Source organism: Rattus norvegicus, chromosome 9, assembly GCF_036323735.1.
Source record: "Rattus norvegicus strain BN/NHsdMcwi chromosome 9, GRCr8, whole genome shotgun sequence".
Lineage (NCBI taxonomy): Eukaryota > Metazoa > Chordata > Mammalia > Rodentia > Muridae > Rattus > Rattus norvegicus.
In genome coordinates, this window is record NC_086027.1 from 94,846,658 (window position 1) to 94,873,524 (window position 26,867).

Genomic DNA, 26,867 nt, shown 5'->3' on the forward strand with positions numbered 1-26,867 from the left:
GGCCTGTGGACAAGGTGCTTTAGGTTTTGTGTTTAGGCTGTTTCTTGTATTCATGACTTATCTAAGAGCTTCTCTCTGGTTAAAGTAGTCCTGCACTGATAAGTAGTTAGCAGCAGGTCTGTGCAGAAGTCTGTACCTGAAGCTGGGAGAACACTATTCTTGAGTTCCTGGTCTGACTTTTCCAGGATGTTGTAATGGATGGCTACTTTTTTTAAATTGTATTTTCTTTTTACATTTACATGTTACCCCATTTCCTGGTTTCCCCTCCAGAAACCCACTACCCCACACCTCCGGCTTCTATAGCTATACTCTGACTTGTAAAGTACCAACTTTGAGGTGGCATTTTACCTTGGGGACAGTTCTGTTATGCAGTGGATTGTGTAGAGTTTGTTTACATGTATGTTAGAGTCTAAAGTTTGCTCATACAATGAAGGTCACATGCAAGAAGAAGATGCCATGTGTCATCTTAGAATCAATGTCTGTTTCAGTAGGCTTTGTATAACCAGCATTTCTCACATTAGAAAGGTTGGCTTTGGTTTTTGTTTTTGTTTTTGTTTTTTTTTGGTAACATTCCAGTTGTGAGAGTTTAATTAAATCATGAGTCTTTGTGTATGAAAAACAGTGATTTTTTTTAATTGGACATGTTTTTATTTACATTTCGAATGTTATCCCCTTTCCGGGTTTCCCATCCGTAAGTGGGATGTTAGGACTTGAATGCTTACCTGTCTACAGGAAAGTGTATGAAAAGAACTTATGGTCTGACCATAGGAAATAGATGTTCTCATGTCTAATATGAAGAGATGATCAAATATACTCTGTCACAGCTTTAAAATTCTAAGGCTTTTGGAGAGAAAAGAAGGAAATTTAATTAGGTTAGGCTTATTCTTACTCTAAAAATGTTTACTGAGTGTTATTTGCCGTGTGAAACTGTCCACCTAGGCCAGTGGGCTAGGTTCTTATCATCAGCTATAAAAGAATATTTTGTGTTGAAGGAACTTGACTTGGAATATTATAGTTTCTATTGGTAGTAAGCAGATTTTATTTTCTTACGGCGGATTCCAAATGTGTGGGACAAGTACATATATCTACCTGCCAGTACCTGGAATTTTTGGCAAAAGTAAAATACAAAGTGAAAATTAAAACAAATAACTTTTAAGTAAAGTAAGATAATGATAATATTACAATTTCTTTTTATCCTATTTGAGTTGAGATAAAGAAAAGTAATGGAGGGCGTGTTGTTTCTGTCCTGGATTATGTGGGTCTAACTTTTGTCGTGGGAGGCATGCTTTATCCATCTGCGGGATTTTTTTCTGGTCTAGAAGGACCTATTATCTCACTAATAGAGGATACTTTGACCATTATGACATTCTTGTATTGTCTTCCATCATTGTCTTTTTAGTTAGATATTCCCACACTCCTTTTATTTTTCTATGGATGTTCATCTTCCACTTCCTGTCTCCTTCCTGATCCCCTACCCATCTTTAGATATTTCTTCTGCTATTTTTTCTAATGGATGAGCAAGTCTAGCATCCAAGTGAAGAGCTGAATTTCAGAGCCTTAGAGACCAGTTAAGAGGGATGATACTGAACAGTTCCTAAGTGCAGGATCTTTTGTTTTGTTTTTTAAGACAGGATTTCTCTGCAAAGCCCTGGTTGTCCTGGGACTCGATCTGTAGACCAGTCTGGCCTCTCAAAACACAAGAGATGTGCTTGCCTTTGCCTCCAGGGTGCAGGGATTAAAGGTGCCATCACATCACCTGGCTTAAGTTTAGTATCTTAAAAATGACGAACTTGGCTATAGATATAGGCTTCTGAGTGAATTGAAGAATTGAATAGTGTACAGTAGCTAGGGGTTGTCTTAGATTCTACTTATTCTCTCTTCTTGGTTCCTTAAGACAGTAATGTTATAGTCTAGTCATCTACTCTTTTATTTTCTGAGCCACGAAAGGATGCATACAGCTGCTTGTTGAGGAGACACTGCATTGCTGATGTTTCGATACAGGAGGATGGGTTAGGATGACCTCTGAGCAGCTCTCTTCCTTAAAGGGCAGTTCATGAGATCATGGTGCTTTAAATACTTTGCAGAAGGCAACAGTTGATGGTGATGGGTCACACTTGTGTTCACATTCTAGTCACCAGTCCCCTCTGTTTCGCTGGGAAGCTCATCACAGGGTCAAATTGCCTTAATTCTTTGTGGCTAACACGGTAGCTGTTTCTTAGGGATGAGGGTGGGGTCAGGTTTGGCAGAGTGTAGGCCACAGCTGCCAGCCATCACCAGACTGGAAATTGAATAGAAAGTTTGTAACTGGGAACTATAAAACATGCTAAGTGGTTAAAATCTTCTTCCTTTTTTTTTTTTTTTGAGGCAGGGTTGGTGATTTTGGAATGCCAGTTTTAATTAACTAGAATTTTATAGTACTCAAGTTACTTGAGTACTATAAAATATTAAATATTAACAGTATAGAGTGTCTATATTACAAAATGAGTGACTTTCCAGAGACTTTTGCTATCAGCTCCTGTAAGGAACACCAACATTTAACTTCTCTTTTATTCTCTGAAAACGAACATGACAACTTGGGACACTAAAGAAGAGTGCATGATTGTGGAGACATTTTTCTCTTGGCCTCAGATCCCCAAAAGCATGTTTTTCCTTAGCTGTTTCTTGCATTTAAGAGATTTATCAAGAAATCTCTGACACCCATTTGATTTTGAAGTAGATGCCTGGAGAGTTTGCTGGGCACCACACCACTTACCATGGGGCCTTTCTGGTTTTGAGACTGAGGATGCCTAAGGTGTTGATGCTTTGTGTTCACAGTCTAGAGCTTACCATGCTCTGAAGTCAGGAGATAGGCGGTTTGAAGATGCTTTATGAATCTTATTTTCATTTAAAATTTCATGTATAAGTACTATATTTAAATCATCTCCTTTCCCTCTCATCCCTCTAATTCCTCCCAAATCTCTTCACTACTCCTCAGGTCATAACCTTATGTTTATATGTATGTATGTGCATGTATATATCCATGTTTGTACATATAAATGCATAAATATAACCTGCGGAGTCAATTTGGTATTATGTATGTGTTTAGATTGTTGGGTGACCAATTAAGATGTTCATCAGAGGGGAAGGCTGATTCTCTCTCTCCTGCAGTCATTAAGGTGTCCTGAGTCTGAAGTATGTGATATCTTCATCAACAGGGATTGACCTCAATATCTGGGTGGCAATTTAGAGTAACAGCAACAGCATGTTATTTTGAGAGTCTTTTGGACTCTCTTGATCAACAACTTGCAAGGAGGGTCCCTATTTTCTGGTACTGAGGTTTTAAATGTGATTCCTTATGGAATCATGTTTACTTGAAATTACATATAAGTGTAAATGTTTACATATGTATCTGTTAAATTAACCTTAAGTTCTTGTCCCTTTCATTTCTCTCTGCTTTCTTTGGAGGTTATTTTTTTCTCTCACTCTAAACTGAAAAAGGATAACATAAAAAAAGCATCTTTTTTGTTTTAGTAATTTCTTTCTTTCTTTCTTTTCTTATTTACATTTCGAATGTTATTCTCTTTCCCGGTTTCCAGGCAAACATCCCCCTAGCCCCTCCGTCTCCCCTTCTTTATGGGTGCTCCCCTCCCCATCCTCCCCCCATTACCGCCCTGCCCCCAACAATCACGTTCACTGGAGGTTCAGTCTTAGCAGGACCAAGGGCTTCCCCTTCCACTGGTGCTCTTACTAGGATATTCAATGCTACCTATGAGGTCAGAGTCGAGGGTCAGTCCATGCATAGTCTTTGGGTAGTGGCTTAGTCCCTGGAAGCTCTGGTTGCTTGGCATTGTTGTTCATAAGGGGTCTCGAGCCCCTTCAAACTCTTCCAGTCCTTTCTCTGATTCCTTCAACGGGGGTCCTGTTCTCAGTTCAGTGGTTTGCTGCTGGCATTCGCCTCTGTGTTTGCTGTATTCTGGCTGTGTCTCTCAGGAGAGATCTATATCCGGTTCCTGTCGGCCTGCACTTCTTTGCTTTATCCATCTTGTCTAATTGGGTGGCTGTATATGTATGGGCCACAAGTGGGGCAGGCTCTGAATGGGTGTTCCTTCTGCCTCTGTTTTAATCTTTGCCTCTCTATTCCTTGCCAAGGGTATTCTTGTTCCCCTTTTAAAGAAGGAGTGAAGCATTCATATTTTGATCATCCGTCTTGAGTTTCATTTGTTCTAGGCATCTAGGGTAATTCAAGCATTTGGGCTAATAGCCACTTATCAATGAGTACATACCATGTGTGTTTTTCTGTGATTGGGTTACCTCACTCAGGATGATATTTTTCCAGTTCCAACCATTTGCCTATGAATTTCATAAAGTCATTGTTTTTGATAGCTGAGTAATATTCCATTGTGTAGATATACCACAATGTACATTCTGTATCCATTCCTCTGTTGAAGGACATCTGGGTTCTTTCCAGCTTCTGGCTATTATAAATAAGGCTGCTATGAACATAGTGGAGCATGTGTCTTTTTTATATGTTGGGGCATCTTTTGGGTATATGCCCAAGAGAGGTATAGCTTGGTCCTCAGGTAGTTCAATGTCCAATTTACTGAGGACCCTCCAGACTGATTTCCAGAATGGTTGTACCAGTCTGCAATCCCACCAGCAATGGAGGAGTGTTCCTCTTTCTCCACATCCTCGCCAGCATTTGCTGTCACCTGAGTTTTTGATCTTAGCCATTCTCACTGGTGTGAGGTGAAATCTCAGGGTTGTCTTGATTTGCGTTTCCATGATGACTAGGGATGTTGAACATTTCTTTAGGTGTTTCTCGGCCATTCAGCATTCCTCAGCTGTGAATTCTTTGTTTAGCTCTGAACCCCATTTTTAATAGGGTTATTTGTCTCCCTGAGGTCTAACTTCTTGAGTTCTTTGTATATTTTGGATATAAGGCCTCTATCTGTTGTAGGATTGGTAAAGATCTTTTCCCAATCTGTTGGTTGTCGTTTTGTCCTAATCACAGTGTCCTTTGCCTTACAGAAGCTTTGCAGTTTTATGAGATCCCATTTGTCGATTCTTGATCTTAGAGCATAAGCCATTGGTGTTTTGTTCAGGAAATCGTTTCCAGTGCCCATGTGTTCCAGATGCTTCCCCACTTTTTCTTCTATTAGTTTGAGTGTATCTGGTTTGATGTGGAGGTCCTTGATCCACTTGGACTTAAGCTTTGTACAGGGTGATAAGCATGGATCGATCTGCATTCTTCTACATGTTGACCTCCAGTTGAACCAGCACCATTTGCTGAAAATGCTATCTTTTTTCCATTGGATGGTTTTGGTTCCTTTGTCAAAAATCAAGTGACCATAGGTGTGTGGGTTCATTTCTGGGTCTTCAATTCTATTCCATTGGTCTATCTGTCTGTCTCTGTACCAATACCATGCAGTTTTTATCTTTTAGTAATTTCTTTATGTGTTTTCTTTGTTTTTGTTTGCCTATAGTAGATCTCTTTAAGTATTTGGTGATTTTAGCCTCTGCTAGTCTGTTTTTAGGTTTGAATTTTTTTTTCTATCAGAAGAGACTTAGTTCCATTTAGATTTGTTTTAGGCTATGGAAGAGTGTTTTCAGACAGATTTAGAGTGTAAACACTTTTTTTTCTTTCTATCTGTTTTTCAGAGCTGGGGACTGAAACCAGGGCCTTGCTCTTGCTAGGCAAGCGCTCTACCACTGAGCTAAATCCCCAACCCCGAGTGTAAACACTTTTAAAGAAATAAATTTTGGCTCCAGGCCTTGGTAATTTGACTGTTCCTTTATTTCTCCCTCCAACTTAGGATGGTGATCGGGACATTTTTATTGATGGAGTTGTTGCTCGTAATAGAGCCTTAAATGGGGACCTTGTGGTTGTAAAACTGCTTCCTGAGGACCAGTGGAAGGTGAGTTTAAATTTCCTTTTCTAATTATTTTTTTATAGTGTATCGTGCATTCTATGATGTACTTAAACAGTGTGTGTGTGTGTGTGTGTGTGTGTGTGTGTGTGTGTGTGTGTTGTGGATTATGGGCCTCTTAGACCCCAAGGCAAAACTGAGTTTTGCCTCTGAGTAAGGAAGGTTACTGAATGGGGATTTGAAGCATCTTCCCCCACCCCGTTTTCTTTCTCCAGTCCATCTATCTTGTCAGATTCTTGTATTGAATTGATTTCTTTTGGATAAGAAAAGTGCTTGTAGTCTACGGCCATACCACCCTGAACGCGCCGGATCTCGTCTGAAGAAAAGTGGTTGTAGGGTCTTGGCAAATGTGAAATAATTTATTAATTTCCTACACCCTATGCTGTAAGAGCTGGAACAAATCTACAGAAATGATACTTTTCATCCAATTCTGTACTGTACTGTACACACTTTTTCATCCATGTCCTGTACTGAGCCACGCAGCAGTATATATTTAGTGCTGAGATTTGAGGTATGTGCCACTGAGCCTGGATCTAGAGGTCTGATTTTGCGAATGCCCATGCTGCTAGAGCTGGTTAAACAGCAAAGGGTTGGCAAAAACAGGTAGCATCCCTGCAGTCGGTACAATCCAGGCTTCATGGATAAAACTTACTGTCTTTCTTTTCCAGTTAGTATGTAAAAATGGAAGAAATCAAATCAGAAACTGTCCTGGCTGTTGTCTGAACATTCACTGCAGTGGGGACATGTTACAGTGTGGAGGCTAAGACTTGGGCCTGACAGTTGATGTGGAGAGGAGTTGGCATGTGAAGACAGAGTAGACAGGAGTGAAGGCATCTGTGAGAGCAGAACAAGGAGTCAGGGGAGCTGCAAACAGCTGCTACGTTTTGTAATAGGCAAAATGATTGTGATGTCATTAGCTGAAATGGAGGGCAGGGGGGAAAAGCATGGATTGCTGTAAATGTCACTTGTTTTGCTTGGTCTTATTAATATTTTCCTTTCTGAATATATTATTTAAAAAAAACTTCAGCATCCTAGATGGTCTCACTTACTGGTAAACCCTGCTAAACATTTAAAGAAGAAATAGTCCTTGTCTTACACAAAGAGCTACCCTTTTTCCCTCATTCTATACCAGACCACCATTGTGAAATAGCAGCATAAGAAACATCATCAAAAGATTTCTTAAGATCTCATAAACACAGGTGAACAAGTACCCAACAAAATATTGGCAAAGAGACTCTAGGAATGTGAACTAAGAATAGAACGTGGATATGTGGCGCTTGTCCTAGAAATGCGAAGTTGGCTTAATGTTTAAAAGCAATCTTTACAGCCCACCATTTAACAAGCTAAGTCTTACACCATATTTCAATCAAGTATTAGTCAGTGTACATAGGAAAAACAAAATTCCAGAATTGCTCACGATAAAATTCTAGTACTGAAGAGGCTAGGGCAGGGGGTCCTGAGTTGGTGCTACATGGTAAGACTCCATCCTACCCACTAAGAGGAGGTTGTCAGGGGCACTCCTGCTTCCTCCTCAGTTTTGATGGCAAATCCTTTCACCACTAAGAATGGCACTGCTTTAATGTCTTCTACATGTTCTCTGTGGTCTCGGTTCATAACATGACCACTATTCCAGGCTTGCTGCAAATTTTTATCATGAACAGTTATGGTATATAGGTATCGGCCACCAAACTTGCCTTCCCTACATTGAGACTCAAGCCAGTACCAAAAGGAACTAGGAAATAACTGTTTTATGACAGTGTGTGTGTGTCTGTTTGTGTGTGTGTGTGTGTACCATTTGTTTAGTCTTTTCTCATACAATACATCCTAACTACTGCCTACCTTCCCTTTTCCCTCCAACACTGCCTGGATGTCCAAGGTCTGGAAACTACACGGCTTAGAGATCTAGGGTAGAACCAAACATCACTTACAAAACTACATGGTTTTCTCTGTAGAAAGTTCTAATGAGTCTGTTGAAAAAGATGCTAGAAGAAGTGAGTTATCAAGATTGAAGAACAGAAGTTCTATATAAAAAATTAATTATTTGCAATTCATGCTGGCAATGAAAACCAGGAAATTAAAAATTTTCTGAAAATGCCATTTAAAATAGGATAAAAATATGACACAATTAGGGAGAAACTTGACCAAAAATAAAAGCAGAATACATTAAAACTATAAATCACCAGTGAAAGAAATTAAAAATGGAGGGAATGGGGGAAATAGAAAAGAGTCAATATTTTTCTTTTTTTTTTTTCCCCCAGAGCTGGGGACCAAACCCAGGGTCTTGTGCTTGCTAGGCAAGCGCTCTACCACTGAGCTAAATCCCCAACCCCAAGTGTCAATATTTTTAAGATTCCAGTACTACCTAAACAGATCAAACCGATTCCATGCACTGCCCTCCTCCAATATCAGCAGTCTCTTTAAAGGAGTTACAGGCAGCTTTTTAGATGTATGTGGAAGCCCAAAACATCTAGAAGAGCCAAACAAAGAACAAAACTGGAGATTTCAAGAGCTTTGTTAAAGCCCCTGTAAGCAGGGCTGGGTATGCTGATAGAATTAAGGTGGACAGAAGATAAGTGGGACAAAGGAGAGAACCCCGAAATAGACTCAGACATTCTTTGATTATATTCCATAAATTACTAAGGTAATTTAATGAGAAAGGGAACTTTTCCCAACAAATGTTCTGTGCTAGTTTTCTAGACATATAAAAATAAATTAACTTTGCCTCTTCCTGTATATGGGGACATAGAGCACAGGGATATACAGAGGTGCCTTGGGAAGCTGAGGCAGGAGTATTTCAGGTTAGAGGACTGACTGGACTGCATAGTGGGTTTAAGGCCAGCCTTTCACAGGATGACCATGAAAACACCGTGGGCTAAGGAATGAGCTCAACAGTAAGGAGCACACCTGTAACTGGCTCTAGGTTCAGTCTGTAACACAGCCAAAATAGGGACCAGCAAAAGAAGGAAACACGAGTTAGAAATTAATCAGACCCAAATGTTTATGTAAAAATACAAATTTGCTAGAAGAAAACTAAGTCAAAAATTTTAGATTTCTAGATTTTAGACATCAGATTTGACCAATATTTCTTAGGGATCCCAAAAGAAATTGGAAAGTATAAAAAAATGTCAAAATCATACACTTCGTTCTTTAAAATTCACTGTTTGAAATAAAACAAGATAGGTCACAGATGAGGGTAAAGATTGCAAAAATTTTTTTCTGACTATGTACTTTTATTTAGAATATAAAGAAATATTCACTAATAACTGAATTACAAAATGTATTAAATGTTTGAACAGCTTCATTAAAGATATATGATAGTAAATATGGGAAAAGATATTAAACATAATTAGTCATTAAGGAAATACAGAGTACAATTACAAGATACTACAGACCTACTGGAATAGCTAAAGGTAGCAAGATTGACCATGTGTAGAAGCAAATACACCCAGGAGGAGTAGAAGGCAGGAAATAATCAAACTCAGAGCTGAAATCAACCAAGTAGAAACAAAAAGGACCATAGAAAGAATCAACAGAACCAAAAGTTGGTTCTTTGAGAAAATCAACAAGATAGATAAACCCTTAGCCAGACTAATGAGAGGACACAGAGAGTGTGTCCAAATTAACAAAATCAGAAATGAAAAGGGAAACATAACTACAGATTCAGAGGAAATTCAAAAAATCATCAGATCTTCCTATAAAAGCCTATATTCAACAAAACTTGAAAATCTGCAGGAAATGGACAATTTCCTAGACAGATACCAGGTACCGAAGTTAAATCAGGAACAGATAAACCAGTTAAACAACCCCATAACTCCTAAGGAAATAGAAGCAGTCATTAAAAGTCTCCTAACCAAAAAGAGACCAGGTCCAGACGGGTTTAGTGCAGAATTCTATCAGACCTTCATAGAAGACCTCATACCAATATTATCCAAACTATTCCACAAAATTGAAACAGATGGAGTGCTACCAAATTCCTTCTATGAAGCCACAATTACTCTTATACCTAAACCACACAAAGACACAACAAAGAAAGAGAACTTCAGACCAATTTCCCTTATGAATATCGACACAAAAATACTCAATAAAATTCTGGCAAACTGAATCCAAGAGCACATCAAAACAATCATTTACCATGATCAAGTAGGCTTCATCCCAGGCATGCAGGGATGGTTTAATATACGGAAAACCATCAACGTGATCCATTATATAAACAAACTGAAAGAACAAAACCACATGATCATTTCATTAGATGCTGAGAAAGCATTTGACAAAATTCAACACCCCTTCATGATAAAAGTCCTGGAAAGAATAGGAATTCAAGGCCCATACCTAAACATAGTAAAAGCCATATACAGCAAACCAGTTGCTAACATTAAACTAAATGGAGAGAAACTTGAAGCAATCCCACTAAAATCAGGGACTAGACAAGGCTGCCCACTCTCTCCCTACTTATTCAATATAGTTCTTGAAGTTCTAGCCAGAGCAATCAGACAACAAAAGGAGGTCAAGTGGATACAGATCGGAAAAGAAGAAGTCAAAATATCACTATTTGCAGATGATATGATAGTATATTTAAGTGATCCCAAAAGTTCCACCAGAGAACTACTAAGCTGATAAACAACTTCAGCAAAGTGGCTGGGTATAAAATTAACTCAAATAAATCAGTAGCCTTCCTCTATACAAAAGAGAAACAAGCCGAGAAAGAAATTAGGGAAACGACACCCTTCATAATAGACCCAAATAATATAAAGTACCTTGGTGTGACTTTAACCAAGCAAGTAAAAGATTTGTATAATAAGAACTTCAAGACTCTGAAGAAAGAAATTGAAGAAGACCTCAGAAGATGGAAAGATCTCCCATGCTCATGGATTGGCAGGATTAATATAGTAAAAATGGCCATTTTTACCAAAAGCGATCTACAGATTCAATGCAATCCCCATCAAAATACCAATCCAATTCTTCAAAGAGCTAGACAGAACAATTTGCAAATTCATCTGGAATAACAAAAAACCCAGGATAGCTAAAACTATCCTCAACAATAAAAGGACTTCAGGGGGAATCACTATCCCTGAACTCAAGCAGTATTACAGAGCAATAGTGATAAAAACTGCATGGTATTGGTACAGAGACAGACAGATAGACCAATGGAACAGAATTGAAGACCCAGAAATGAACCCACACACCTATGTGCACTTGATTTTTGACAAAGGAACCAAAACCATCCAATGGAAAAAAGACAGCATTTTCAGCAAATGGTGCTGGTTCAACTGGAGGTCAACATGTAGAAGAATGCAGATCGATCCATGCTTATCACCCTGTACAAAGCTTAGGTCCAAGTGGATCAAGGAAACCAGATACACTCAAACTAATAGAAGAACAACTAGGGAAGCATCTGGAACACATGGGCACTGGAAACAATTTCCTGAACAAAACACCAATGGCTTATGCTCTAAGATCAAGAATCGACAAATGGGATCTCATAAAACTGCAAAGCTTCTGTAAGGCAAAGGACACTGTGATTAGGACAAAACGACAACCAACAGATTGGGAAAAGATCTTTACCAATCCTACAACAGATAGAGGCCTTATATCCAAAATATACAAAGAACTCAAGAAGTTAGACCTCAGGGAGACAAATAACCCTATTAAAAATGGGGTTCAGAGCTAAACAAAGAATTCACAGCTGAGGAATGCTGAATGGCCGAGAAACACCTAAAGAAATGTTCAACATCCCTAGTCATCATGGAAACGCAAATCAAGACAACCCTGAGATTTCACCTCACACCAGTGAGAATGGCTAAGATCAAAAACTCAGGTGACAGCAAATGCTGGCGAGGATGTGGAGAAAGAGGAACACTCCTCCATTGCTGGTGGGATTGCAGACTGGTACAACCATTCTGGAAATCAGTCTGGAGGGTCCTCAGTAAATTGGACATTGAACTACCTGAGGACCAAGCTATACCTCTCTTGGGCATATACCCAAAAGATGCCCCAACATATAAAAAAGACACGTGCTCCACTATGTTCATAGCAGCCTTATTTATAATAGCCAGAAGCTGGAAAGAACCCAGATGTCCTTCAACAGAGGAATGGATACAGAATGTACATTGTGGTATATCTATACAATGGAATATTACTCAGCTATCAAAAACAATGACTTTATGAAATTCATAGGCAAATGGTTGGAACTGGAAAAATATCATCCTGAGTGAGGTAACCCAATCACAGAAAAACACACATGGTATGTACTCATTGATAAGTGGCTATTAGCCCAAATGCTTGAATTACCCTAGATGCTTAGAACAAATGAAACTCAAGACGGATGATCAAAATATGAATGCTTCACTCCTTCTTTAAAAGGGGAACAAGAATACCCTTGGCAAGGAATAGAGAGGCAAAGATTAAAACAGAGGCAGAAGGAACACCCATTCAGAGCCTGCCCCACTTGTGGCCCATACATATACAGCCACCCAATTAGACAAGATGGATAAAGCAAAGAAGTGCAGGCCGACAGGAACCGGATATAGATCTCTCCTGGGAGACACAGCCAGAATACAGCAAACACAGAGGCGAATGCCAGCAGCAAACCACTGAACTGAGAATAGGACCGCCATTGAAGGAATCAGAGAAAGAACTGGAAGAACTTGAAGGGGCTCGAGACCCCATATGTACAACAATGCCAAGCAACCAGAGCTTCCAGGGACTAAGCCACTACCTAAAGACTAAACATGGACTGACCCTGGACTCTGACCTCATAGGTAGCAATGAATATCCTAGTAAGAGCACCAGTGGAAGGGGAAGCCCTGGGTCCTGCTAAGACTGAACCCCCAGTGAACTAGATTGTTGGGGGGAGGGCGGCAATGGGGGTAGGATGGGGAGGGGAACACCCATAAGGAAGGGGAGGTGGTAGGGGGATATTTGCCCGGAAACCGGGAAAGGGAATAACACTTGAAATGTATATCAGAAATACTCAAGTTAAAAAAAAAAAAAGAAAAAAAAAAAGCTTGATTATGTGTTGGTGAGGTTATGGAGTAGCTAGTATTGTTGATGGGGGAAAAAACTGACAGTTCCTTTGGAAAGGAGTTTGGTAGTTTCTTAAACTGTTCAGCATATGACTAATACATGATTCAGCCTTTCTGTTCTTAGTTGTTTACCTTAGTGGAATGAAATTATTGGCACATTAAATCTTTTTTTTTATTGGATATTTTTATTTACATTTCAAATGTTATCCCTTTTCTCGGTTCCCCCTCTAGAGACCCCCTATCTCATTCTCTCTCCCCCTGCTTCTATGAGGATGCTCCCCTGCCCACCCAACCACTCCCTCCTACCTAAAGTCTTGTACACAAATGTTTTGACTCCAAGGTGGGAAACAAATGTACATCATTATGTGAATGAGTAACCTGATCATGGTATGTCCATTCAATGTAATACAATTCAGTAGTAAAAGCAGAAAATGTCTGACATGTACCACAAGATAAATAGATAACAAAATAATCATGATGAATGAGAGAAGATAGGGGAAGGGATGTACCCTGTGATTTGATTTGTATAAAAATCTAGAAATGCAAACCAATTATGACAAAAGAAAGAGTAATGGTGGCTTAGAGTGGGAGTAGGAGAAGTACATGTGTGAATTCATCTTTTGTGGAATTGTTCATTGCATGTGTATTTCAGAATTCATCACTTTGTACTTTTAGTATGTGTAGTTTATGATGTGTTAGCTCTACCTCAAGAATGTTTTAGAAAGTATTAAAAATGAAGCTCTTTGTAAAAATGAGTTTGGAGCTCCAGGAAGAGATAGAAACTAGACATGCAATTTTGGTAGTCATGAATATGTACATGTGCTTATAGTAACATTGGTAGGTGGATTACCTATAGTCACAGCTAAAGAAGGGATACTTGAATACTATGTTCTTGTGTGAGCCACTATTTAGGGATTAGGTGAGGACAGCATAGAGAGGCCCACATCCCTGTCATATGGGGACAAAACCATGGCAGCCAGATTATGCCTGGTGTAGATAAGGAGCTAGTGCTATCTGAGAAGTGAGAACACAGGTGAGATGGCGTCAACAAACTCAGGCTCTTGTAGTCCATTCTCTGTACAGAGAAGAGGGTGTAATTTTGCTGTCTGTGATTTTTGAGACAGACTTTTTGGGTAGTCCAGGTTGACTTCAAAGTCGCCGTCCTCCTTCCTCAGCCTTCTGAGTCCTAGGATTATGGGCATGTGCTTTTGAATACACCTTGTTTGCTGCTACTTAATCTCTCTTGGCTGGAAGGCCAGATGGAGCTTAGAGTCAGCAAGAAAGAGGAGAATGCCAGTAGTTTTTGTCCTCAGGGATATAGGGAGAAGATGAGCTCACAGAGGCCAGGATGAGAGACATGTGATACAAGGGCCTACCTAGTGTAGGCTGCAATATGCTTTGTATTCCTCCATGTTTAAAATAAGGCAGCAGCAGCAGCAGCAGCAGCAGCAGCAGCAGCAGCAGCAGCAGCAGCAGCAAAGCTCTGGAAATGCAGAAAGTTGTGTTCTCACCTGCTCCTCTCTGAATTCTTCAGCAGTCCATATTGTGGAGGAACGTTTTCCAGGGGCTAGAAGGAGCGGTGGCATCTTGCGGGTCAAAAGAGTAAGAGTCCCTGAGCTCTGGGTGCTGAGTCCTGGCCTCAGTCGTTGAGTTGTCCATGAAGCATAGACAAACCTCCGCCTTACAGGGGTCAGAGGCCTCTTGAGCTCCATGGTTTGGAGGCTGCCTCTTTTACCTGGAAGGCAGTATAGGTATCTTATCAAGAGGCAAAGCAGCTAGTGCTTTGTGGGACTGGGTGACTCTAGAGGTTGGAGGAAGCTGAGAGAGGAGATGGCACTCAGCAGAGAAACTTGTGAGCTGAGAGCAGTTATCTCAAGTCTCTGAGAAAGATGGAGTTGGGAATGTCAGGCCTTCGGCCTGGGCCTGTCTTTAGTCTACAAATCATCTATCTGGGAATTTTGGTAAATAAAAATTCTAATTTAGTGAGGCCTAAGTGGTGCCCCAAATTGAGCATGTCTAGTACATTCCCAAGCCATGCTGATTCTCTTGTTTTGAGAGTCATACCTTGAGTAAAAGACCTACTCTGTGGAGCAGGAAGAAAAGAGAAAGAAGCAGATAGGTGTTATTGGTCCTTGGATCTGAGTTCCTTTTGGTTGGGGAAGACAGTTGAGTGAGCAGTGTGGATAGAACAGTTGTGGCTGGACCATCGAGTCCCAGGCTAGATGTTCGTGCCCTCTGTCTATTGGTACCATCCTAATGAATAGAGACTGACATGAACAGTCATAGGCTTGACTGGCAAGGAGCATCCCTTTCTCGTAGTTGCTGCTGAGGGCTGGTGTACGACTGTGGGGGCTACACTCTTGAGTTACAGTTTTGATGTGATATGCTTCTTTAACGTTAAGAAGTTTGAGATTTGGAGGCTACTCTGGTTGCTTATTCCGTGTCTGTGGAATTCCCAAGTGTCTTCACAGGGGCTGCTGACACCGGCTTTGGTTCTTTTCAGATCAGCTCCATTAGGCGTATCTCTTAGGCCTCATTAGTCCATGTGGTTCACAGCTTCTCAGTTTGAAGGGCTTGGAAGTCTATTTGCTGTGACCTAGCTGTGATAGTTGTTGGTGACAGAATCAAACTAGAGAGAAGAAAATATTCAGACTATCACTAGAAATTCCTGACATGTATAATATAGGCACCTCAAAACATGCTGGCCAGTTGTATTACAGGTTTGTTAGTATAAGAACATATTGTTATTAAAGGACTCTCTAGTTAGCAGTGTAAGTGAATGGGGATTAATTGGCTTATTTGTCTTTGCTTCTTTATGCTTGCTGTGTTCACTCTCTTGGGTATGTAAACTACAGTGCCTTTAGGGTTTTAGAGAAAAACAACAGTTCTTTTAGTTATGGTAGTAAATAGTCAATTTATTTCACAGCATGCTTTTTGGCAAAATAGATAGCTATAAAAGTATCAAGCTGTGAGGCAATAATAAAAATAATTTACTCTTATATAACAATTTTAATTTCAGAATTCTTTCACATTTTTAGTGTTTGCATATAAGAGACATCTACTGAAGGATGTTTGAGGGACAAATGATAATTTCTTTACTTTGCCAGTTGGGGAACTGATACAGTGAAGGTGTGTGGTTTGAACAGAGTTTTCCTCAGGTGTTCCACTGGGTGATGATGGTGGGAGTTGTGCCCAAGCATTGGCCCTGTTTCTTCTTGGAGCTGCATGGATAACCAGTGACTTCTCCCATTCACCCTGCCCTGGGCTAGATCCTGGAGATATAAACAGAATAGGTCCCAGGTTTACCCTTAGGGAGCTGCTAGGCTGGTTAGAAGGAGATGGAAAGAATTATGGTAAGGTTTACAACATGGAAAGAAATACATCATTATTTGAGAAGCAAACTCTGAGACAGTTGGGGAAGGTGGCACAAAGGTTACATTAGAATTCAGGTTTAAGGGATGAGAGCTTTTGTTTTGTTTTATTCCAGAATGAGAATGATTTGTCAAAAAAGGGTTATGGAAGCATCAGGTTTCAGGGAAGAACATGTGGATTGAAGTATTGGCTAAATAAAGTCTCTCTACTTACTCCCAGATGTGTTAAAGAAGAAGGGGGTCTACCTGCTCTCAAGACCCTACCCTTTGTGGGAACCAGTGTCCCTGGCATCTCATACAGTCTCCTGAGATGCTGCTTCGATTAGAAATGTTTGCTAGGGCTGAGGAGATGAGTTAATTGTTAATGTCCTTGCTACCCAAGCCTGAAGACCTGAATTTGGATCCTCAGCATCCACCAAAAAACAAAACAAAGCAAAACAGGTGCACCAGTGCACATGCTGTGGGGGTGAAGGTGGGGGTGGGGTGGTGGCAGCAGAGACAGAGGTGTCAGGGGCTTGTTGTCCAGCCTTCCTATCTGAAATGTTGAGCTCCAGTTTCAGCTAAAGAACCTGTTTCAAAAATAAGGGCTGTGTGTGGTAGTGCACATCCTTAACCTAGCACTTGGGAAGCAGAGGTGGGCTGATCTTTTGAATTTGAGGCCAGCCTGTTCTGCATAGTGAGTTGCTGGGCAGCTAAAGCTACATAGAGAGACACTGTCTCCAAACAATAACTACAACATCTACAACCACAACCACTACTGGCAGCACAACCACAGCAAATGATGAGGCAGAAAGGACTAGGGAGACATCTGACATTGACCTCTGCTTCCACGTCAGTGCCCACCAGCAGGTCCACTAGCCCACACATGTATAGCACGCACGCACGCACGCACACACACACACACACACACACACACACACACACACACAAAATATTTGCTGGCTTTGTGATTTTTTTCCTTTGGTTTTTCTGTTTCTTCTCATCCTTTTCCCAATTTAAAATATTCATCCTTCATAACTAATATTGTCTTACCCTTCATATCTTTTGTGCATATGTGATGTGATGTGGTGTGTGTGTGTGTGTGTGTGTGTGTGTGTGTGTGTATGTGTGTGTGTGTGTGTGTCTGTCTGTCTGTCTGTCTGTCTGTCTGTGTCTATGATGGAGTTTATGTGGAGGTCAGTAGACAAGCTCAGGTTTTGGTTCTTGCCTTTTTGCCTTGTTTGAGTCACGGTTTCTTCACCACTCTGTAAGCCTGGTCAGCTGACTGGTGAGTTTGTGGAGGTTCTCTTGACTCTGACTCCCATCGTTCTGTAGAATTTCCATGGAGTTACAGATGCTTGTGTTACTGAGACCAGCTTTTTAATCTTATTTATTTTAGTAATATGTTTTTGGGGGATCTGAACTCAGGTTGTCTGGTTTGCACAGTAAACAGTCTTACCCACTGAGTTATCTCCCTGGCCCTCTGTCCTTCTTTTAAACAATAAAAAGCTGTATCCTGCTATTTTCCTTATCTTTGTACTCCAGTATAGTAGACTGCAAAGAACCATGGGTAATAAGCCTGGTGACTGAACGTTTTGTATCTGCTCTAGTAGCAGGTAGTTCATTTTGCATCTCATTCTTTAGGATCTCTACTTCAGTTTTATGAATGAGAAAAATGGGGCTTACATATCTTAATATAATCAATATTGATATAATTAATTAGTAAGTTGGGTTCAGATGTATGTCTTATGATTTTATTATCTCATTGATATTTGTTAATCCAGGAATAATCAATGAAGGAGTTATTTGATCTGTAGGTGGATATTGTCTGTACCATAGAATTTGCTTGGATTTAGAAAAAAACATATGTTTTAGCATTAGATAGCATCGTAAGTTGCCACCATGAGTAATGGAGTTGACTTTATCAGCTGGGATGTCTGAAACCTAGTGTCAGTCTCAGGAAATAATTTAGGGAAACTTACTTAGAGCTCTGGCAGCTGTGTGTGAGGACGAGAAAGTGTGGGAGTTTCCCAGGTTTTGTGGAGGCAGATGTTGGTACCTGACAGCAGCCTGAATGTGAGGCCTAAAGCAAGAGCCATTGTGCACTGGGCAGACAGATAAAGGGGGTGGTGGGCCTAGATGCTGTCCGGGCTCAGTGTCAGCAGATGGCAAGCAACACAGGACAGATTTTCAAGGAGCAAATAGGCAGTTGTGGAGATGTGGCATTTCAGAGATGTGGCACTTAAGTCTTAGTGCCAGTCACCTGACTTGGAGCACAGGGAGTCACACACAGGGAGCATGGTCCAGAACAGAAGTGGAATTCTAAGAGGCAGAATTCTGGGATTTTTTTGGTTACAGCAAATGATGCTTGGGGCACAGAATTCAGCCCTGGTGTCTTGATTCTGAATGATGGATTGAAAAGCAAGCCTTTCAGTGAGCTTGACTTGAGAACTCAGGTGAGCAGCTTAGCTGAGGCAGTCATAGTAATCAGCTCTGAGAAAACTAGAGTACAGGAGCCTGACAAGATTGTGTTACAATTAGACTCAGATAACACAGTGTGAAACAGAACTTGACTGGAAGAGAGAGATTTTAAGTGAAGGTTTTGCTCACTGGGCCTTAGTCTTTGGATTCTTTTGATTGAATATTAAAAGTGAAAAGTCAAGCAGAGGTCTTGATATACTGATACCTCCTGTACACCTGATGCTAGGGACTGATTCACTTAGTACCATGGATCACCTCATGTATTTTTGGTCCCTTACATTGGTGTGAGAGGACAAGTGGTGGTGGGGTGGGGAGACCAGGCAGCTATTGTGCTGGTTAAGTCTAGATCCCTCTCAAGATTCTAGTGGGTTGGTCACTCAGCTTACAGTGAAACAGAGTATAACCATGGACAGCCATGGCACATTGGCCGGCATGTCTGTTGTATGCTCACTAAGCAAGCTTACTTTGGGCAGGGGTAGTGATGCTTCAGCTGCTAGAGCTCAGTTGTATGTTTTCAAGAGAAGACTGGCTCAGAAAGAAACAGCTTGAGTTTGAAAGAATAAAGGAAGTACTGATAGGGGTGCTGCTCTTGTTCTAAACTAAACAAATACAGAAATCAAAGTGTACATTTAATCCCTAATTTTCAGTGGCGGTTCCAAACCTTTTCAGGGTCACAAGACTTTGGACCAGTACAGTAAATTGTTTCCTTTGACAATCAACATTTACTTCAAGTGATTGTTTGAAAGTTTTATCTTCCAAGTTCTTCTTTAAATATGCACCCATCATGCTAGATTATATTTAATCCAATCTCTTACATAACCACTATCGTTTTGGATTGTTGTCAATTCCAATGGAATTAGAATTTCTTAGAACTGTTTGCTTTCTTGGCCTGCATGACAGTCCCAGAAAGGACTTGGAAGGTACTTAATGATGGAGGGAAGGCTTGGGAACTCCACCTGGAGTACAGTGTGTAGGCGTATCTACTCCCATGATCAGCTTTTCCTCAGATGCTATGGACACAAACCTATTTTTAACAGTCATCTTTTCTTCTTCAATGTTGCCAACTCTGGGCTCAAATACTTCAGGTTCTTGCCTGTTTTAAACATGTCTTCAGATCTCTGTAATTCAGGTTGAAATGTCTGAAATAAAGAATGTATCATTTAAGGATAGAACAGCTTATTTGTCCTGGAAAACTCCCAATTAATATTTTACGATTATATGTTGAAAAACGAATTTCATTCCTCCTTAAGTCTATGGAGATAGTTTGGTGAAATCCGTATTCATTGCAGTGAATGAGTTAATGGAGACAAGACATGGCAAAAATGACATATGAGTGCTCCAAAAGTGTCAGGTATTTATTACTGTTATTTCTAGAAATGAAAACTGTGAAGCCAAGACCACCTAGTTCAAATGTACTATTTGTAGCTCTTCAGTTTGCTACTGATAACAATTGTGTATAGGAGATATAAAATATTGGTGTCTTAGAATATCTGACTGCTAAGTAGTCTGCATGGTAGGTTAGCTTATAGTGTGGGATAGTGTGATCTGTATCTTACTGACACTCTTCCCTAGAAAGATCCTCCAGTGTTTTACTTTGCATTTTCCTTACTCCAGAGCTTAGACTGGATGGAACTGTGGCCATATACTCCTCTTGCCATGTACTCCTATGACAAAAGGAAACCAACATTTAAAATCCCTGCTCTAGATGGTGAGGTCACTTCTACTTGTTGGTCAGGATGGCTCTACCTAACCAGAAGAGGAACAAGAGGTTCAGTCTTCCTGAGAGTGTGTAGGCAGGGGTAGCAGGATCTATTTGCCAAATGGTGTTTGTGGCTGTCACACTGGATTAATTATACTCATTATATGTTGCATGCTGAGTAACCATTTGAAAAATATATGCCAGTGCTTGTGGGATGAGCTTTTCCACCACTTACTGCAAATTCATCCCAGTTAATGAAAACAAAATTCAGAAGTAGTTGAAAGTGATCCAGATGGTCTTCAAGGTCGCCCTTGGTTAGGTAATCACGCTTTAAAGTACATTCTGTGATACAAAGTAATTTTGTTGTTTTTCAAGTTAAGTTGATAGTGCAACAGTATAGTTTTAATAAATGGGAGGCTAAAATATTATATTTTAAAGAAATATACTGGGATTTATCTGTAATATTTACAAAGCATAAGAGTATCTCTCAGGGTATAGTACTGCTGCCTCCTCCTGCTGTTGTTTAGATTCTCTTTTTTATTTTAAAAAAGCCAATAGGTCTACCTTATCCAGTAATGATATAGGGGACACATACACATACACACACACACACACACACACACACACACACACACACATATACACACATGCACACACACAATATTGTCTTATGTATTTAGGTAATATATACCAGGTAGAAATTTTGTACAATGGGCTATTGAGAAAATAATGATAGAATTGGATAGCCACATATATTTTAGTGCTTTGAAACTTAAAATGCAAGAGAAGAGGCGAGGCTGGTAAATAAAATATGAGGAGTGGTGTCAAATCTTGAAATGTCTTGCTGCATAAGAAAGTCTAAAATTAACATGTAAGCCTTGGAGAGCCATAGACTTCCTTGGAGAGTGGATAGTCATATTTGCATATTGAAATATTCCAGCTGGTTGGGTGCATGACCTAAAGGGAAGGGGAAAAATGGTGGGAGATTGCTCATGGATTGGCAGGATTAATATAGTAAAAATGGCCACTTTACCAAAAGCAATCTACAGATTCAATGCAATCCCCATCAAAATACCAATCCAATTCTTCAAAGAGTTAGACAGAACAATTTGCAAATTCATCTGGAATAACAAAAAACCCAGGATAGCTAAAGCTATCCTCAACAATAAAAGGACTTCAGGGGGAATCACTATCCCTGAACTCAAGCAGTATTACAGAGCAATAGTGATAAAAACTGCATGGTATTGGTACAGAGATAGGCAGATAGACCAATGGAATAGAGTTGAAGACCCAGAAATGAACCCACACACCTATGGTCACTTGATTTTTGACAAAGGAGCCAAAACCATCCAATGGAAAAAAGACAGCATTTTCAGCAAATGGTGCTGGTTCAACTGGAGGTCAACATGTAGAAGAATACAGATCGATCCATGCTTATCACCCTGTACAAAGCTTAAGTCCAAGTGGATCAAGGACCTCCACATCAAACCAGATACACTCAAGCTAATAGAAGAAAAACTAGGGAAGCATCTGGAACACATGGGCACTGGAAAAAATTTCCTAAACAAAACACCAATGGCTTATGCTCTAAGATCAAGAATCGACAAATGGGATCTCATAAAACTGCAAAGCTTCTGTAAGGCAAAGGACACTATGGTTAGGACAAAATGGCAACCAACAGATTGGGAAAAGATCTTTACCAATCCTACAACAGATAGAGGCCTTATATCCAAAATATACAAAGAACTCAAGAAGTTAGACTGCAGGGAAACAAATAACCCTATTAAAAAATGGGGTTCAGAGCTAAACAAAGAATTCACAGCTGAGGAATGCCAAATGGCTGAGAAACACCTAAAGAAATGTTCAACATCTTTAGTCATAAGGGAAATGCAAATCAAAACAACCCTGAGATTTCACCTCACACCAGTGAGAATGGCTATGATCAAAAACTCAGGGGACAACAGATGCTGGCGAGGATGTGGAGAAAGAGGAACACTCCTCCATTGTTGGTGGGATTGCAAACTGGTACAACCATTCTGGAAATCAGTCTGGAGGATCCTCAGAAAATTGGACATTGAACTGCCTGAGGATCCAGCTATACCTCTCTTGGGCATATACCCAAAAGATGCCCCAGCATATAAAAAAGACACGTGCTCCACTATGTTCATTGCAGCCTTATTTATAATAGCCAGAAGCTGGAAAGAACCCAGATGCCCTTCAACAGAGGAATGGATACAGAAAATGTGGTACATCTACACAATGGAATATTACTCAGCTATCAAAAACAACGACTTTATGAAATTCGTAGGCAAATGGTTGGAACTGGAAAACATCATCCTGAGTGAGCTAACCCAATCACAGAAAGACATACATGGTATGCACTCATTGATAAGTGGCTATTAGCCCAAATGCTTGAATTACCCTAGATGCCTAGAACAAATGAAACTCAAGACGGATGATCAAAATGTGAATGCTTCACTCCTTCTTTAAAAGGGGAACAAGAATACCCTTGGCAGGGAAGAGAGAGGCAAAGATTAAAACAGAGACTGAAGGAACACCCATTCAGAGCCTGCCCCACATGTGGCCCATACATATACAGCCACCCAATTAGACAAGATGGATGAAGCAAAGAAGTGCAGACCGACAGGAGCCGGATGTAGTTCGCTCCTGAGAGACACAGCCAGAATACAGCAAATACAGAGGCGAATGCCAGCAGCAAACCACTGAACTGAGAATAGGACCCCCGTTGAAGGAATCAGAGAAAGAACTGGAAGATCTTGAAGGGGCTCGAGACCCCATATGTACAACAATGCCAAGCAACCAGAGCTTCCAGGGACTAAGCCACTACCTAAAGACTAAACATGGACTGACCCTGGACTCTGACCTCATAGGTAGCAATGAATATCCTAGTAAGAGCACCAGTGGAAGGAGAAGCCCTGGGTCCTGCTAAGACTGAACCCCCAGTGAACTAGACTGGTGGGGGGAGGGCGGCAATGGGGGGAGGGTCGGGAGGGGAACACCCATAAGGAAGGGGAGGGGGGAGGGGGATGTTTGCCCGGATACCGGGAAAGGGAATAACACTCGAAATGTATATAAGAAATACTCAAGTTAATAAAAAAAAAATTGTAAAAAAAAAAAAAAGAAATACTCAAGTTAATAAAAAAAAATGGTGGGAGATTGATGGGAACATTTGTTCAGAGAGACTTAAGGAGGGATGATAAGCCACAATGGCATTGAGGAAGTTGAGTTGAATTTAGGCTTGAGTAAACCTGGTGATTGGATATAGTAAATGAAGTAGAAGGCAGAAACTAGGATGTGTCTTTCACTTTGTGCTTAGGTGAATGAAGATAGCAGCATTATTTGTTATGGTAGGATCTAGAAAAGGGAGCGGGCTCAGAGGCTAAGGCAGGAGCAGTTTGACATGTGCAGGAACATGTAAATTTATAAAACTAGAAGGGAGCTTTCTCTTAGGATTTAAGCTAAGGTATGGGACCTGGCTAGAAGTAGATGTTTGGTTGTCCTCAGTGGCACTTCATTAAGTGGAGATTTTATGAAGAAATAAAAGCAGTATAGAACCCAAGGAGTACTGAACATAGTATTCTGTGGGGAAGAGCATCCCGAGATGGAGAGTGAAAGCCGGGGCAGAAAGACACCTAAGAGTCTACCAGGAGAGAATGCGGTCCTGGGAATGAGGACAGGGACATCTGAAGGAGGAATGAAGAGACATGTTCCTGGTTAATATGGAGCACCTATGATATTGATTGTTGGAGCAGATTTGGTGGAGTAAGAAGGCAGGAACCAGAGCACCTTTAGTCAAGGAGTGCATATGAAGACCCAGAAAGACCAGTGATCTCAGAATAAGGGACATGTAGCTCATGGGCACTGTTGTTTTGAGATGGTAGAAAGTTCAATATAGTGCTTTAAGTTGGGATTCTTGCTCAAATAGCCTATGTGAAAAATGTACAATTTCTATTTATGATTTAATTAGGAAAATCTCAACAGAGATCCAAAGCTAGAGTTTGAGAACAGAGCACCGAGGATAGACAGACACAATGCTAGAAGCTGGAAGAGCCTGGAGAGGGAGGACTTGGCTCACAGGACTGAAGGCAGACACGGGGCAAGCCAGAGAGAGCCAGAGAAGGTTTCAGGAGCAAACGCACCCAGGGCAGTCAGCCGGGATAAGGGAGATACCTCAATGAAGGATTTTGGGGAGCATAGGAACTTTGAATAGAACGAGTTGATAAACTTATGGAAAAGGCTAGATAGCAAACATTTTTGACTATGGGTCTTCCAGATCAGTCACAGCTTCTTTGCTGTTTGTATTTCCTACAAACAGAGAAAGACTGTATGTAAACGAATATGTACAGCTGTGTTTCAGCACAGCTTATAGAAACAACAGGGTTTGGGCTATAAGCTGGAGTTCCCCGCTCTGTGGTAGAGGTTGTAATTATACCTCCTCAAGGAGCTTGCTCTGCCCGTTGAAGATCCTGGTGATCCTGGACACATCTCTTTCTCATTTCTAAAAAGTACATAGACTGTGCTAGAAAATGTCTGACTCCTTTGAATCTGTTCCAGATCTACTAATTCTACTTTGAATTTTCTTGAGTCTTTAGATTTTAAGTCAGAAAATGTTAAGAAGTCTCTGTCTCTCTAGGTTCTTAGGAATTAGTTGTCTGGGCTCTGTATTCTCTCTCTTTTTCCTGCATTTTCTCTTTAATAAGGTGAAAACATTTAGTTTAAAATCTATTAAGAATTCTTGGGGCTGAGGATACATTAGTAGTTCAGTTGATGAAGTTCTCGTCTAGAGTGCACAAGGCACTGGGCTTGATCCGTAGCCTCACATCAAGCAGGCCGTGGTGGCACAGGCCTAGAATCTACAAACTCAGGATGAAAAGGTAGGAGGATCAGAAGTCAGAGTCATTGCTGACTGTAGAGGGAGTTCAGTGCTAGCCTGAGCTACAAGAGACACTCTAAAACAACAACAACAGCAACAACACACCTGGATATATTATTCATCACAGCTTTAGGTTCATCAAAACCTTTTTGTTGTATGTATGTATGTATGTATGTATGTATGTATGTATGTATGTATGTATGTATGTATCTGTGTGTGTACATGTGAGTGCATGTGTCATGTTCTTTCTTCCAGGTATTGAAGTCAGGTCTTTAGTCTTGGTCGTGAGCATCTTTACCCTCTGAACCATATTGATGGTCTGTTTTAGGTCCTTTTGATTAGGCTAGAAACTAATCTTGCAGATGTTGATCTAAGTGATATAGTTTGGAATAGAAGTCACATTGTCCACATTAACTCTCTGACATGACTCCCTATTCAGTAATGGCCCAGTCCAGGTTCTCATTCTGTTTTTCCTTTACTGTCCTTGGGCTCTGCTCTCATCTTAAGGCCTTTGTCATTATTTAGTGGTGGCAACTTTGCAATGATCAGAAAAAGGACAAGTATTTCTCTACTCATCTCTTTTTTTAATCTTTATTTGAGACATGGTCTTAAATAACTCAGGCTGGCCATGTACTCACTATGTAGCTGAGGCTAGCCTTGAACTCTTGATCTGTACACTTCTACCTCCCAAGTGCTTGGATCACTGGCATTTACCACAATGCATGTCTCTCCTAAGTTCTTTGAAAGTCATATGGCGATTGATTGTGTCTCTAGATAAAGTGTCAGGGTACGCGATGCCCTAGTATTTAGTAGTCATCAACTAAAGGTTGGTGCTCGAGGCAAGGGACAAAATGCAAGGTTACAAATATGAAATGAATACAGAATCAGAATAAAGGAGATGCCTTATAGATTGGTGCAGAGAAAGGGGAATGACCCAGATCAGTAGCTTGGAGTCTGTCTTATTAGTAGGGGCCATTATGCTGCTTTGCCATTGGACTTACGTTAAGAGTGAACCAGTTATTGTGGGTGATCTTAGAAGTCTAGTCAGGAAAACCAGCACAGAACACAGAAACTGATGTGAGGAATTCTGGGAGCAAGGATGGTATTTGAATAGTGCTATTCCTGAGGTAAAGTAGAGAAGTGAGTTTGTTAGACATAATGAATGCCTTAGTGTGATAGGGCTAATTCTCCTGAGGAACTCAGCTTGAGAAGGGGAGTCTAGAGGAGCAATGCAGAGAAAAGCAGAACATTCTGGGTATGATGGGAGTTCAACAAAATTCCCAGCTAGTCCTAGAGAGGGCCAAGGAATGCTTTCTGGAAAGAAATTTTGGAAGGAAATAATGAGTGGAGAGAAAATTAAGCATGGAGTATCTAAAGAACAGAAGACTTGATCTAGAAAGAACTCAAGCTGCTTTCGGTTCAGAGCCTCCTTCAGCTTCGTGATTTATGTGGGCAGAGGAGTAGCCGTAGATGCTTCTTCCCAAGGCACTGGCCCAGGCAGAGTGTGCACCTGAA

The 26,867-nt window shown here is 40.6% G+C and overlaps 1 protein-coding gene across 7 annotated transcripts in view; it reads left to right on the forward strand.

The window, feature by feature from the left end:
• Dis3l2 (DIS3-like 3'-5' exoribonuclease 2) overlaps positions 1 to 26,867 on the forward strand; it is a 382,468-nt gene that overhangs the window by 44,602 nt on the left and 310,999 nt on the right. For all 7 annotated transcript variants that reach the window (XM_039083980.2, XM_063267518.1, NM_001109007.2 and 4 more), the window contains one exon: positions 5,793 to 5,894. In XM_039083980.2, the coding sequence (XP_038939908.1) occupies positions 5,793 to 5,894 (102 nt within the window). The remainder of the gene's footprint in view (positions 1 to 5,792; positions 5,895 to 26,867) is intronic.